The 15,585-nt window shown below is 34.3% G+C and overlaps 7 protein-coding genes across 7 annotated transcripts; 1 reads left to right on the top strand and 6 right to left on the bottom strand.

The window, feature by feature from the left end:
• Window positions 1–483: 483 nt before the first annotated feature.
• Window positions 484–1,416, bottom strand: YJU3 (acylglycerol lipase; the record flags this gene model as incomplete). The annotated part of the gene is made up of 1 exon (XM_041553067.1): window positions 484–1,416. One exon carries the CDS (start codon window positions 1,414–1,416, stop codon window positions 484–486), a length of 933 nt encoding a protein of 310 aa, XP_041409001.1.
• A 279-nt stretch (window positions 1,417–1,695) lies between these two features.
• Window positions 1,696–2,607, bottom strand: YJU2 (mRNA splicing protein YJU2; the record flags this gene model as incomplete). Its single annotated transcript, XM_041553066.1, has 1 exon — window positions 1,696–2,607. One exon carries the CDS (start codon window positions 2,605–2,607, stop codon window positions 1,696–1,698), a length of 912 nt encoding a protein of 303 aa, XP_041409000.1.
• Window positions 2,608–3,078: 471 nt separating this feature from the next.
• Window positions 3,079–3,891, bottom strand: CWP1 (Cwp1p; the record flags this gene model as incomplete). The annotated part of the gene is made up of 1 exon (XM_041553065.1): window positions 3,079–3,891. One exon carries the CDS (start codon window positions 3,889–3,891, stop codon window positions 3,079–3,081), a length of 813 nt encoding a protein of 270 aa, XP_041408999.1.
• Window positions 3,892–5,520: 1,629 nt separating this feature from the next.
• On the bottom strand, window positions 5,521–5,823 carry CWP2 (Cwp2p; the record flags this gene model as incomplete). The annotated part of the gene is made up of 1 exon (XM_041553064.1): window positions 5,521–5,823. One exon carries the CDS (start codon window positions 5,821–5,823, stop codon window positions 5,521–5,523), a length of 303 nt encoding a protein of 100 aa, XP_041408998.1.
• Window positions 5,824–7,542: 1,719 nt separating this feature from the next.
• Window positions 7,543–8,649, bottom strand: MTC2 (Mtc2p; the record flags this gene model as incomplete). Its single annotated transcript, XM_041553063.1, has 1 exon — window positions 7,543–8,649. One exon carries the CDS (start codon window positions 8,647–8,649, stop codon window positions 7,543–7,545), a length of 1,107 nt encoding a protein of 368 aa, XP_041408997.1.
• Window positions 8,650–9,006: 357 nt separating this feature from the next.
• UTP11 (rRNA-processing protein UTP11) lies at window positions 9,007–9,765 on the top strand (the record flags this gene model as incomplete). Its single annotated transcript, XM_041553062.1, has 1 exon — window positions 9,007–9,765. One exon carries the CDS (start codon window positions 9,007–9,009, stop codon window positions 9,763–9,765), a length of 759 nt encoding a protein of 252 aa, XP_041408996.1.
• A 326-nt stretch (window positions 9,766–10,091) lies between these two features.
• HSL1 (protein kinase HSL1) lies at window positions 10,092–14,612 on the bottom strand (the record flags this gene model as incomplete). Its single annotated transcript, XM_041553061.1, has 1 exon — window positions 10,092–14,612. The coding sequence occupies one exon, from the start codon at window positions 14,610–14,612 to the stop codon at window positions 10,092–10,094; it is 4,521 nt and encodes a 1,506-aa protein (XP_041408995.1).
• Between the last annotated feature and the right edge of the window lie 973 nt (window positions 14,613–15,585).

Below are 15,585 nucleotides of genomic sequence, written 5' to 3'. Positions count from 1 at the left end.
CAAATCTGTAGATATGGATAATGGACGACTATTATTTCAATGCTGTAAAATAAAATAAAATAAAATATAGATAATATATAGATATATGTAGTAACGCAACAGCCGGCGATGGGAAGACAAAGAAAAACAACCAGTTGACTATTGCAATTAGTATTGCTATTGTCGCTGTATGGCTATAAGTGAAAGTAAGAAATATCTCCGGCTGGGGAGGGGGCTGCTGCTGCTGCTGCTGCTGCTGCTGGCGCGTCGCTTCTCTGGGAGCATGCAGCCACACACCCAGACATGTGCATCTGAATGTGCATACGCACAGAGCGGGCCGTGGAAGACTAGGGCCGTGCTGGGAGCGTGGGATGGAAGAGACGAGAAGAGCATGAGGTGGGATGGCGGTGGTGATGAGCAAGACGATCGATCAATTGAGAGATCAATTGATCGATCGATGGCGACGACACAGTCATGTATATATGGGGATTGCAGGATGGCATACTATTCCTGAGTGTGTGCGTCGAGCCAGGTGACTAACTCGTTGAATGCAGCTTTTACTTGTGGTTCTTTCTCTAGTGAAAAGATAGAATGTTTCATCCCAGGCAGCAGTCTCAACGTCTTGTCGGCAGCAGGACACTTTTCAATAAACACCTCGGAACCATGCGGATCATTGATAGTGTCGTCTGCCCCGTGGAATATAATAATGGGTTTCTCAGTAGGATAGTTCTTCTCTATGTAGTTGCCTTTATCATCATACAATCTTTTCCCACGTTTTAGAAAATCCTGGATTTGTCTAAAGGAGCCCTTCAATGGAACACTCATGGGATCATGGGCTAAGAAGTTCCTATACTCAGAATCATTGGTAATTCCATCAAGATCTAACCCTGTATCAATGGTTACATTCGGTAAACAGTTAGCTAATGCAGGTGCAATGAACTGCGTAATCTTGTTGGGTGCAGAATGACGATGTAATATGATTAATGGTCCAGATCCAATATAACCCGCAATATCTTGCTTATGTTGACCTTGACAAGCATAATTTAAGATTATCCCACCACCCATAGAATGGCCCCACAGGTATAATGGGATTCCACTAGCTTGGGTCTCCTTTAGATTCTTCTTTATGAAATGTTCTAAATCCTTGAATGTATGTAATTCATTGGTCAGACCTTTGGTCTTATCGGGACTAGTGACACCAGCACCTCGTTGATCAAATGTAAACGATTCATATCCTTGCTGTGATAAATGATCCATTAATCGGTATTGGATCCGCGTATACTCTCCAAATCCATGTACTAGTAAAATACGTCCTTTCACTTGGTTGGTGGCTGCATGGGACGGCCATAACATATATCCAAATTTCGCACCATCAAATTCTTCATATTGCAATGGAGGTTCTTCTGTTTCAATCTTATATGGGTATGGGTATGACATTGAGAGGTTGCGTGTTTGTCTACGAATATATATCTATATGTATATATCTTGCTTGTTTGTTTCTCTATCTCTATGTTTATATATATGTATTTGTTTTCACTTCAAGGTGAATTTAATATGGAAAAACTCAACAATTTTTCTTTCTAATTTTTTTTGCCTGGTACAAACCCCGCAGAAAGTAGAAACTGAATTATTTCCTAATCTAATGAAATGTTTTCGTTGTTTTCTCGAACAACATTACTCTATCGCATTAAAACCAATGACCGTTTGGATTCGATATCAGTTCGTAAAACTCCCCGACCCTAGTTTCAATTGTGTCTTCTTCTTCTTCATCTTCTTCTTTTTCTTAACTACGAATCGTTTCACATCGAGTTGTTCAAGTCTATCCAATTCGATTGGTCCCGCTGACAATGACGGTTTATCCTCAATGATATTCGTATTCATATTACGTTTAAAGGCTTCGTCAGCTAATCCATCTATATCAATATCCTCCTCATCAGCTTCGTCCACTTCTGATGCGGTTTGTTTGTCTTGAACACTTGTAATCCTTGCAAACGTCTCTTCTGCCCTATTCATTCTTTCATAATTTTGTTTCCGGAGTCTCTCTATTTCCTCTGCATTTTCTTGTTCGTTTTGAATCTTCACTAAACGTTCCTCTAATGCAACCATCTTATCCTCCCCGTTATTTGTATGACTCTTCCTTCCCCCATCTATATTTGTAATATCTCTATTAGCTAACCGTTCTTTCTCCTTCTCATCTTCTTCCTGTTCACGAGTCAGCCTCTCCAACGTCTCGTCGACACTCTCCGTTTTGTCATCACCAATGATATCAGACTTCTTCACAAAATTTCTAACTGCACCTGCTTCCATTACATAATCTGCACTCTTTGGATCAGTACGAAACAAGATCGGTTGTGAACATAATGGACATCGAATAGTCAATCTAAAGATCTTAATGTTGTTCAAGTATCGCTCAGTCAACAATTCTTTCTTACCATTGAACTTCCGACTCTTTGGAATAAACGTTTCACATTTATTACAACGCATACTAAATGGTGTCATTAACCTAATTGTAGTAATATCTTTATTAGCATTCTTTAATCTTTTGGATAACTTTCTGGCGGCCTTTTCGGCCTCTAAGGGATTATAATCTGGTGGATAATATTTGTTAATAGATTTACGTTCAGACATTCTCGTGTGTATGTGTGTGTGTCTGTGTGTGTGTGTGTCTGTCTGCCTGTCTGTCTTTTATGCTTGTGTTTATTTGCCTATCTTTATATCACTATATATGTGTATATATGTATTTTTTTAAATATAGTAAAAAAAGTTATTTTCGGCTCATAATAAAATGAAATTAAATGAAATTAAATGAAATTAAATGAAATTAAATGAAATTAAATGAAATTAAATGAAATGAAATTAAATGTTAGCATTAAATTAAGAAATAATAAATAATCTTTCACAAAAGAAAAGATTTAAATGTATATATGTAAAAAAATATAATATTATTAAAATGTTATAAGCATACGACTTAAGCGTATGAGATTAATTAATTGAAAAGAGCAAAAGCTAATGGTACGAATTTAAAAAGAAATGTTGATTGAAAATCATGAATTTATTATTATTGTTTATTATTATTATTTCGAGATTGATTGATCAAAATTATAGTAATAGAGCAACAGCAGCTAAGATACCGGCACTTAGACCACCAATGTTCTTGACACCATTGTTTTCACTTTGAACAGTAACGGAAGCAGTAGCTTGAATTTGACCATCACCGATTTGAGAAACGGCAGCAGCCTTTGTAGTAGCAGTAGTAGCTTGAATTTGACCATCACCAATTTGAGAAACAGCTTCCTTTGTAGCAGTAGTAGCTTGGATTTGACCGTCACCGATTTGAGAGACGGCAGCAGCCTTCGTGGTAGTAGCAGCAGCAACGGAAGAAGAAGCGACAACAGCAACAGAAGTAGAAGAAACTGGAGCAGGAGCAGAAGTAGATGGAGTAGAACCTGAAGAAGAACCTGCGAAATCAGAGACAACAGCACCAGTTGGAGAAGTGGTGTCAACAGTTCTTAAAGCGACACCAGTAGCACCATCAGCAGATTTAGTAGATAGAGTGTAAGAACCAGTACCTTCAATACCGTAGAAACCAGAAGAACCATCTAGAGTTAGACGGCCTTGAGTGATAGCAAAACCAGTAGTAGCGTCAGATTCAGAACCTTCCTTAATGGTACCATCAGTTTGAACAACAGCGAAAGTATTATCAGATAGTTTCAATTTACTGTCATCTGTTACAATCATAGTGAATTGACCTTGGTTACTACCTAATACTAAAGTACCATCCTTGGAGAATAAGGAAGCATATTGTAGAGCAGAACCAGAATGGATACTAATGATACCGAAAGATTGAGAGTCAGCTAAGACTTTTTGAACTAAAGCCAATAGAGCGATTGTAGTTAATTTGGAGAATTGCATTTTGTGTAAAATATGGAATAAAATTATTTTGTTTAAAGTAGGAAATATGTAAACCTAAAGAAATTTGATTGATTGATTTCTGTTTGGATTTTTATATAATATTTAAAACACAGAAAATGTTTGAAAGTTAAGAATGGAATAATAAAGAAATTAAAAAATAAGAAGTACGGTAAAGGATATTACATTGCTTTATATATAGCAAAAAAAACAATTAAAAACATTTCTTGAACAGTTTAATTTTAGATATTTAATAAATTAATGAAAACACAAATACTTGATAACCATAACAATAATAACAAAGGATTGCTGTATAATAGATTATCTTGCACCCAAAAATGGTACGTAATTGACATTACAATAACAAATAGTATTTTTAGCAAGGTCAAGAGACAACAAAAAACTGATTATAAGTTGTTACACAAAAGGATTAGTTAATTGCATTGCACAGCACTAATAATAATAGTAATCGTAATATGAAACAGTTTATGCTGTTATTATTGAAGAATGTTTTGTGTGTTTGTGTGTGTGACCAACGATAAAAAAAGAAAGAAAAAGCTCTTTTAGCAATTAATGCAATCTAATATCCCTTTCCGGTAAAGTGATAACAAATTCGGTAATAGCGAACGGACCATTAAGTAAGGATCAGTACTCAAATAATGATATTTCATGTTGCGAGCTTCCTAATTGGGGAACCCTCCCTCTATTTAGGAAGCAGAAGAAGGGGGTCAAAAGAAAAAAAAGACAAGAAGCATTCATTTTCTGATAGTGCTGCGCTGGATTCTGAGAAATTTGAGTATATATATATACGTGTGGTGTGTGGGTGCAGACTGTTTTCTGTTTTTAAATGGAGCTGGTTGAAACTAAAAGGGACAAGACAGGACAGGGTATTTGCTACGGCTATTTCTGGGCATATGACTCTAAATGTTGAATTGCCATTCTCTTTTTGTCTCTCCCTTCATCTCCCCCGCTGACGTCATGGACATAGGATATCTATAAACCGGTTTATTATTATCGACAGGGGGAAAGAGAGCAAGCAATATAGCCATATGATCGATCCATTTTGTCTTTGGTCATCGAAATATTCTGCTAGGAAAAAGAAGTCACGAAGAAAAATGAATAATGCTCGAAAGGTGTGAGATCTAGAGAAATCTATTTTTAGATAAACGAACCTTTGGAGAGTTGAAGTTTTGTTTATCTAAATTTCGTTGATGAGGTTGCAACATACTATTATTAAAACCCTGAAATATTGTTAGGTTTGCTGTCTTACCGAGCGAAATTCGTAGTTGTATGACAAGATGAACAATAGAAGTTATTTACATTTCGAGAAGATTGTTCTTTACGTTACCAGTAATTACATGTTTTGGTTTTGGTTTCAAGATTTCACCAGCCGTTTATTATTGTATTATTTAGTCAGACAATTTTTTTGCACAGTAATATTCTTTGTAATATGTTACATTGAGAATATTAGTTTTTTGCTACCTCTACTTATTGTTTTAAAAATGAAACGTGAAAAAAATAAACCGATTCTTTAAAGTAAATAATGTATATATATATATATAAATGAATAAATAAGATAAAATTAAAATATTAAATTACTAATATTTTTTTTTTAATTTATAATATTATTCCTTACAATAATAGAGCAGCGGCGACGGCAACAGCACCGAAACCAACAACTTGCTTACCAGCAGCGTTACTGGATTGTTCGTGTAGAGTAGCGGTGTTAGTAGAGGTTTCCTTGACAGTGTTAGTGGCAGTGACAACAGTGGTCTTACCAGCGGAGGCAGAAGCAGTCTTAGCAACAGAAGCAGTACCGGCAGTAGCTTGGATTTGACCGTCAGTAATTTGAGAGATGGCAGCAGCCTTGTTTTCAGCAGCAGCGAACTTAGCTAGAGCGAATAGAGCAACAACGGAGACAGTAGAGAATTGCATTTTTGAATTAATATATATGTGTGTGGGAGGGAAGAAACGAATGAATTAGTTTGGTAGTGTTTTTTATTTTATAATTGAATAGAAATATTGGTAAGAAAGAAATATGAATGAGAGGAAATTTTTTTTTTTGAGAAGGATACTATTCCTATTTATATATGATTTTAGAAACTTTAGTTTGTCTTGTTGATGAGTAGTAAACCTTACGCAAATAGATCTGGTAAACAAATAAACTAGTAGGAATAGTAGGAAAATTCAATAAACAAACAAAAACAAAAAAGAATCCAGACCAGAATAACAATAAGAAAAACCACGCAATCCTTAGAAAGACATACACAATTATTTGGCTAAGGTTGTTCTTCTTTGAAATGTCTTTAACATTCTTACACAAAGGAGTTCTTGTTCTTCTTGTTGTTGTTATTATTATTTTAAAGTTTCGGTATGGTGGCTCCTATAGAAGAAGAAACTTTAATAAAACACCCACCGTCTAGCATGCTATACTCAGATCATAGCGGAGAATAACTCTCTTTTCCCTCTTTTGACTAGAGAATACTTGTTTACATAAAACTTATTAACTTTCACTCCAAATACATTAGGAATACTACTACTACTACCGTTTGCTTATGCAAACATTGTTTTACATATGCACACACTTACCAGCAAGAAAAAGAAAAAATATTAAACAGATACCCTTACTTCATTTGACGTATCAAAGTTGTCACAGATACGTATGGGAGTTGATAGCTGATAGAATAGTAGAAGAACACGACCTGGCCCTCCGTCCAGCCCAAAAAACCCTGTGTTGGCTCAATACGGTTATCAATATCAACAGATAGAACCAAATATAGTAACCTGCAACCAAATATTTGATGAAAGAAGATACACGTCCATATGATGTACGTCCCACCTTTACACTTCACTTAGCTCTTTGTAGGTGCAGTCGTTAAAATAAACAATTATTAATAAATGAAGAGACGCGTCTCCCCAATTAGGAATCAATATTTCACGCTGTGCGCGAATATAATAGAGACAATATAATGGTGATACGCGTTTTAGTATGAGACAGAATATATATTTTTAAATATTTTTTACCGAAAGAGACAAAACGCGTGGATCGAGGAGGTGGGAACAGTGCTTAGTCGAGACTCCTTTCTCCTTTCCCTGTAAGAAAAAATTGTGTTCTTCGCGTTGTGCGGGTCTAACTAACAATTATCTGACCCATATGAGTAAAGGGCATTAGAAATCAATCAACTTCGTACTCATTCGTGTATCTTTTTTTTCATTTTGCATTTCATGTTGACAACTGCAGGGACCTCTCTGGCCTGTCTCCTCAGTCTATTTATGATGTTAGTTTGCTCTTGTATCAACAAGCCTGTTTTAAGCTTGTTTGAGGATAGTTCGACTCAATGTTCTCGTTGTTATCGCTGTTGTTTTAGTGAATAATCAGACTCCGAATAAAGAATGCCATTTATTCATCAGATGGTTTTTCCAGACTATCGTCTTTTCGCGTTTCTTTATTTACATTTGTTGTTGTTGTTTTGTTCAATTTCGTCATAAAACGTCTACAAATTGTTCTCGTCATCGAAAAAGTTTTGTTTATGTTCATCTATACATAATAGTTATAAATAGATCACGATATTATATATATATACGTGTATATGCATATATACATATATACACTCTCTCTCCGTAGAATAGGGGAAGAAGCCGACCTATATACCTTTAAATGGCCGGAACAATCTTGTTTATCGTATTCTCTACAACTAGATATTCCAAAAATAATGGATTATCTAATTTTGCTGACATTTCCATCTTCACTTTTGATACATTATCTAAAAATTCTTGAATTAATTTATAATCACTACCATATAATCGACTGGGGTCTCGTCTCGCACTATTAATTAATACCAAATGCATGGGGAAATATATGAAACTCATTTGTTTCACAACATTTGGTGTCACATAATTCTTACCTTGATCGTAACTGTACAATTTGCATAAGAGGATCATACTATCTAAAGCATCTCTGATTATACCACCACCTTTACTATGATACGCCAACCGGTGCATACGTAAATGTATCATGATGTCAAGGATATAACGTCGTACAGATGGCTCGATATGAACCTCTGAAAAGTCATTTTTGATTTGTATACTCTCTATCGTCTCAGGTATATCGGCATCTTCGTCGTCGTCGTCATCATCATCATCAGTAGTAGCAGTATTGTCGTTCGAAACAGTAGTTCCTGGTATGTTACGATGTTCCAAGTTAAGACTCTCATCAGGCATCGATCCAGCGATCCAGAATTTATGTTTTAACCAATCCATGACTGTAATACTAGGTTTCAATACAGTCTTGTGTGGTTTCGTGACATTGCCATCTAATTGTTCAGGTGTATCCACAGACCATGGTACGATCCCAATAAATATTTGAACTGGTTGGTCCATCGTCAAGTCATTCAGAGGTTCAGTTATTGTAAAATCGACCACCATATGTTTTGCCAGCAAGATCTGTTCCTCATTAGTCAACGCATTCAAATCCGGGATGATTCGTATATCATATCGAATATCTGACTCGTGCTCATCTCCTAAACTTAAGTACGACAATGAGATCTCGTTCAAAATCGTACATTTATATCTTAATCCATGTAACAAATGACCCACTGCTCTTTCAACTAGGAATTGTGGGGCAACTGTAGCTTGTTCAAGATTCTCTCTTTCAACTTTATCAGCAATGAAATCGTTTCTTACAAACGTTAGGAAACTACGTTTCCCCAATATACTATACTTTAAACATTCCTCAAACCCAGGTAACTCCTCGCGAATCATTATTCCTTTATCTGATTAGGGTATTGCCACTATTAAAGTCCTTTTAGTCAACTAATGTCTTTATTCATGGGTATAAAACGTATAATTCATCATTCATTTCTATTTCTAAAATCCATTGTTTCTCTCTTTTCTTAAATGTTAGCCTTCATTTTCATCAGTCCAAAAACCCTAATGCCGTGCGTATTTTGAAAAAATTGAAAAAAAATGAAAATTTTAAACCTCATCGATAAAATTTTAAATGGAAAAATTACAAGAAAAAAGTGTTTAACAAATGATAGACAGATACATCAACAAGGGATTGAATATTCAAGAGTAAGTGGATAAAAGCAATCAACTCTATACCGACTTGGAATCAGAATGGCAAAATTAGTTCATGATGTGCAAAAAAGGCAGCACAGAGAGCGTTCTCAGGTTACTAGTCGTGCAAGACTAGGTTTCCTTGAAAAGCACAAAGATTATGTTAAGCGTGCTCAAGATTATCATAAGAAACAGAATACTTTGAAAGTATTGAAGACTAGGGCCAAAGAACGTAATCCTGATGAGTTTTACTATGGGATGAATTCTAGAAAAGTAGATTCGAAGGGACTACTAATAACATCTCGTCGTGGTGAAGATGAAGATGAATCTCTCTCGATGGATCAGGTAAAATTGTTGAAGAGTCAGGATAGTAACTATGTGAGAACTATGAGACAACAAGAATTAAATCAATTAAAGAAGAAGACAAATAAATTAATGTTCCAGGCTAGTGGTAAACATACCGTATTTACAGAGAATAGAGAAGAAAGAGATAATTTCGATGCTGCTGAGTTCTTTGACACTACAGACGATATGTTAAACAGACGAGAAAATAGACTTACAAAGGATCAATTAACAATGAGTCTAACGAAAGCCTCTTTAGATGCTGTAGATTCTATAATGCCAAAGGAATCCCTTGATAAGAAGAAAGTCAAAAAATTTAAGATCGTCAAACAGCATATTGAACGAGAAAATAAACTGAAAGAAGTTCAAAGACGTATGGATATGCAAAGAGAAGTTATGAAGAATGGTTCTAAGAAAAAAATTGTGGATAAAAAGGGTAACGTCTCTTTCAAATGGAAGAAACAACGTAAGCGTTAACCCATTTACTCATGTATTATGACATTCCATATTACATATTACTCAATTAGCATTTTCAACATCTGTATATTATATATCACCGTAAAAGAATAATAGCGATGAAAATAGTATTGTTCCTATGGATTTGAAGATATTTTATTTGACTATAGCAGTCTAGAATATCGTATATAATTTGACATAGAAGTCAAGTGATCAATAAATTTTCAATTTATCTACATAGTATTTTAGAATTGAATGCAACTATTTAAAAAAGATTGGTATTATGATGTAAATACCGATATATGTGAAAGTATTTATATAATAGTTTGTGTTTGGTGAGTTTTTTCTCAGTTTTGAACAGTGTCTAGTTTCTTAATAATGGCGGTTACATTATTGTTTAGTTTTTCAAATTGTATCTGGGCATTAGTATCATTGGCTTTGCTTTTCTTAGAAATACTTAACGTTGATTTCTTGAAATTTCCAACAATTTTAACCTTGAACTTAAAATTACCTTCGATAAACTTACAATCGTAATCAACCTTCTCATAGTGTTCTCTCTTATCGAATCCTTTCAGACTGTAATTTATTCCATTTCTTCCAAAGTAGTCAACCGCTAAACTATGCAAGCTTTCAAAAGACATTTTTGTTTGGTGATCCTGCGATATCTGAGACGAATTTATACTTAAGCCCTGGAAAAGTTTGTTGAACCAACTCTTCTTCTGTGGTTTTATTTTGGAGTCAGTAATACCCTTTTTGGTAACAGTTGGGGATTTAGCAATTGTTTCGTTTTTTGTATTTTTATTACTTGTTGTTGCTGGTTTTTTGACAATTTTCTTTTTTGTTATTGGTTCTGCTTTATGGTCTACGTCTAGATCTGTTTTTCTTTCAGTGGTATGTTCAGATGGAGCCTCTTCAGATATGCCTTCAGTTTTGGTCTTGTTATCGTCATCAAAAATCATGGTTACCCTATTATGCTTACTGCTGGGATCTTGCGCGACTGAAATCTCGTCAGTCCCATCATTCAAAAGATCAGCTTGAGATGGATCATCATTTTGGTCTTCCTCAAGATCCTTAAACATAGACATTATACTATGAGAAATATGAAGGACATCAGATTGTCTCTTGGATGGTGGTGATGAATATCTTTTTTGGATCAGATGGCCATTCGAAACATCTGGAGAGAGTTTAAATCTGGATATTAGCTCCTCGGTTGTCTCACGTTTAATTGGCTTACCAGAAAAATCTCCATTATTGTTTACATATAGACTGACTCTTACATCTGGGCTGCGGGTAACAATATTGTTAGTGTTCGAGGTTCCAATTGAAACTGCCTTCTTGTGAACAATTGCACTTTGGTCATCACTTGATGCCGTTATATAGGACGTTGAATCAGTTAATGCATCTTCAAATATGTTAACATTTTTGTCTGTGAATGACATGCTGGTATTGTTCCTTTCACTAATAGAGTTACTTAGTCCATTATTTTGGTTCAGTGTTTCTTGATCAAGTACTTTCTGTTCAGAATTTGACTTATTTGGTAGATCATTAAAATTTCTATGGTAAACTCCGCCATTAGATATCGTAACAGCTTGCGCTGTAAATGTACTGGTTGGAATTTCTAACGCAAATGTCATATCAGAAATTTCAGCAACATCCGAATTTAGTTCCGCAGATGTATTCTGTGTATTGTCGTTCGATAAGTCATGTAATCCGGCGGTAAGATCGAAATTTGGAGATAACGATATATTTGTCATTGGCCTTTGGGGAGCTAAGGATATTTTCTGGCTATGTTGAGTAGTAGTTACTTGTGCATTGTCCTGATCAATATTATCTCTGACATCAAAATTTATAGAGCTTCTATCAAAATTTAGAAATTGCGACAAATCCTTAAAGGTGTTGGTTTGGTTCAGTCTTGATGATGGAGTATCAATTGGGAAATTTTTAATAGTACTAGAATGGGCTAAAATTTCACTATCATAACTTTCATATCCTGTGTTATGTTTTACACTATTCTCAATCTCTTTTGTTTGGTTAGGAATTGAAACTTTAGGCGTACCTTTTTCCTTTAGTAAACCGTCTAGACCGTTATTCACAGTTGCAAATAGAGACCCTCTCTTATAATTCCATTCCGTGGACTTTGAAGCATTCTTCTTTGGTAAACCCCTTAACATTTTTGAAATTAAAGTATCCTGCGGTTGGGAAAGGTTACGACGGGGATCAAGGGAAGATTTTCTTATTTGTTGGGGTTGAGGGTCAGATAATAATCTGTTCTTTTCAATCTTCTGATGCCCACTTTGATCTTTAAATTTATTAGTTAATAAATTTTTGGATGGAGAGAAAGACTGTGGAATAGGTGGTAGTTCTTGACGAGGAATTGAATATGATGGCAATTTTTGCTTCGTAAAACTAAATTCATTCTCAGTAGTTTCGAATGAATTTGTAATATTCTTTAAAGGTGACCTCTGAGAAACTTCAACACTATTTGAAAACTCAGAATTGTTATGAGTATCTAATAGGCTTTCAGAATATTGTCCTTGTTGTTTAGTAGTATCAGGAAGAGTGAATGCAGCTATAAAGTCTTTTTGTCCATCCATTTCCATTACTTCTTCTGGTTTTTTCAATGTGTCGTCACTATTGTTGGAGTACTTGGATAAATGTGTTCGTTCATCGGTTATATCAGTAGTTTCCTCTTCTAGAATATTATCTAACGCATTACCAAACAGAATTTGATTACATAGTACCTCAAAATCATTGTTTGAGGTAAGACTTGGTAATGGAGGTAAATTATAATTGTTTGTCTCATCATTTAGTAGATAATCGTTTAGATTCACGGAACGTTTAGAGATTGATTGCAAAGAATATAATGATCTTTTTGACTCTGAGTTATGTAATGTTCTCCTAACCTTACCTGTAGGAACCTGTACGTTGGTATTTTTAGCCTTATTTTGAATCGATATATTTGAATTAGAATGTGCTAGTGTCCCTCTGGACATAGATTTACGTAATGAGACTCCAGATTTAGATGTGGACATTGACACATTGGAACGCATTGTTAAAGTAGAACCACTCTTTCTAAATGTTCTCGATGAGGAGACAGGGAAGATAGGTAAAGTGGGTGCCATAGTTGGAATCTGCTTATTGAAGTTTTCTGATTTCAAAGCTGGAATACTAAATTGTGATTTTTGTAACAAAGTTGGAGTTTGAGGATCTTGTGAAGTATCGTTGCCATTTGTTGAGTCGCTTAACATGTTATTACTGATTGAGGAATTCTCTTTAGAAACTGTTGGAGTAGAATCAGTATAATTGTTTAATGTGTTTGAATTCTTTGTAGAGATGGTTTTCACAAGAGGAATTGAATTTTTCTGTTTATATTGGAGAAGTAAAGAATAAAACATTTTTTCTTCAGAAGTAGGTTTTTGAAGTAGCTTGGCAACTAACAATTCACGAGATGTCCCATGCCATAAAATCTGCAAATTTCTCAAGATCGACTCATCGATGTCATGTATAGATTGTATTTCTGTCATCGCTGGACCAGCAGCATCTAAGACGTGTAAATTCGAATTCGATTTTCCATTATTATAGTCTTTGTTGTTTTTAACAGGAATGTTAAACGGTGTCCTTTCATATTTCGTAATTAATGGATGCGTTAATATATCTGAAGTATGTATTCTCTTGCTTGGGTCAACTACTAATATTCTAGAGATTAAATCCTTTGCTTCTAAAGAAATATTATGAGGCATTTGGTATCTACCAGATTGTACTTTCAACAAGAGTTTTTTAATATTGTTATCATTAAATGGTAAATGTCCAGTAAGCAATGCAAAGAGAATAATACCACAGGACCAAACATCTGATGGGGCACCATGATAAGATTTACCCATCACAATTTCAGGAGATGCGTAATGAGGGGAGCCACATGACGTCTCTAATAATTTGTTTGGCAACTCTAAGGCAGCCATACCAAAATCGGCAATCTTTATAGATTTGGCTTTCTTATCCAATAATAAATTTTCCGGTTTTAAATCACGATGACAAATATTAAATGAATGACAATAAGACACACCTTCAATAATTTGTTTAAAATAATGGACAGCTTCACTTTCTGATAGTTTACCCTTCGAGACCAAGTAGTCAAACAATTCACCACCATCAACATATTCTAATACAAGAAATAGCTCAGATTTATTTTCCCAAACTTCATATAAACCCATAACATTTGGATGTGAGATCAATTTCATGATAACTATTTCACGTTCAATACCATAAGGGTTTACTGGATTCTCTTTATTCTCATTGTTACTTTCGTAGTTTCCTGGTTTATTTTGTCCATATGTAGAAGTAAGAGCTGTTGAGGCCTTTGACGAAATAGAATTAAATGAATCTACTGTGTTTGAATTAGTCTGATGAGTTCTCCCAGTTGGTTTATCTGATCTAATATACTTTTTCTTTGGTACAATCTTAATAGCAGCTAATTGACCTGTTTCGATATTTTTGGCTAATCTAACTCTACCAGAAGAACCTTTTCCTAAAGTTTTTCCTAATTTCCATGGTCCAATGGTATCTCTGGATTTTCTTTTTGAAGATTTTGTATTAGTAGAAGTGATATTAATGTTATTATTATGTGGATCGCTCATAATTGATTGAACTTGAGACAGCCTCTTTGTAGCATCTGTGACAGATTGAACGACTCTATCTAATTGGGTAGGAGATGATGACGATATTGAACGATGATGCTGATGATTATTATTATTATTATTATTCTTTGAAGATTTCAACATTGCGTTTCTTGCAGCAGCTTTTGCTGAGGTACTGGATATAATTGGTTTTCTTATTCTTGAATCCATAGTAATCATAGCACTAGTGGTCATTGAATTGTGATTTTAATAAATAAAATGAGAAAAGGAGTGAATAATAGTTGGTGTTATAGTATAGAAGGAAGAGAGTAAAGTAAGTTGGATACTTTTTGCTCTGCTTCAAAAAAATAAAATAAAAAAAGATGAATTAAAGTAGATTTATTCTTGGAGGATATGAATATTTTCTAATAGTTTGTATTAATTATGAATATTGTAATTGTTATCACTGAGGAAAAGTCAGATATTACGAGGTCTTGATGCTTTAAAAGATAAATGATAATAATAATTCAAAAAGAATGAAGCTAATTGTCACGAAAAGTATATATATTAGAGAGTGAAATAAAATTTTAATTCAAATGATGGTGGTATCAAAGGAAAACTAAAAATGTTACAAAATATGTTTATTAAATCAATATTACAAACGATGTATAATTAAGCCAATTGAAATGAATTTTCTATGCATACGTATACATAGAACAATCTATTAAGTCATTGAGGGCTTGTTATAAAATTAATTATAAATATTTAACAAAATACACGTTCGTACACGTTAACAAATGATTTTTGTCGATGTATTTGATCTGATCTTTCCCCTTTTCCCTTCATTAATATCACCATCATCATCATCATTACACTAGATATTAATCGTGTCATCTAACATGTTATGTTATCCTTTTTTCCATTAATGTCGTTACTTTGGGGATAGAGAGAGGAATACGCCTGGCACTGAACAAATTTTCAATAACAATAATAACAATATAAAGAAACGCGAATTGTCAAGAAAAGTTTGTTAGTCAAACTCTGGCTCAGACTATTTCTTAGTGAAAATATGACCTCACTCTTTCACTTTTCATATATAAATATATTTTAGACGCCAATTGTCATGTTATTTTCACATCCAGAGGCGCACTCAGTAAAATAGTGCAGAACGCCTGACTCGTAATAAAAGGATTTCAAATAATTTTTCGCGATTTCTTAATTTTGGTGC

This window comes from Maudiozyma barnettii, assembly GCF_903064755.1.
Source record: "Maudiozyma barnettii strain CLIB 1767 genome assembly, contig: KABA2_13, whole genome shotgun sequence".
Taxonomy (NCBI): Eukaryota; Fungi; Ascomycota; class Saccharomycetes; order Saccharomycetales; family Saccharomycetaceae; genus Maudiozyma; species Maudiozyma barnettii.
This window is presented reverse-complemented; position numbering and strand designations above follow the sequence as displayed.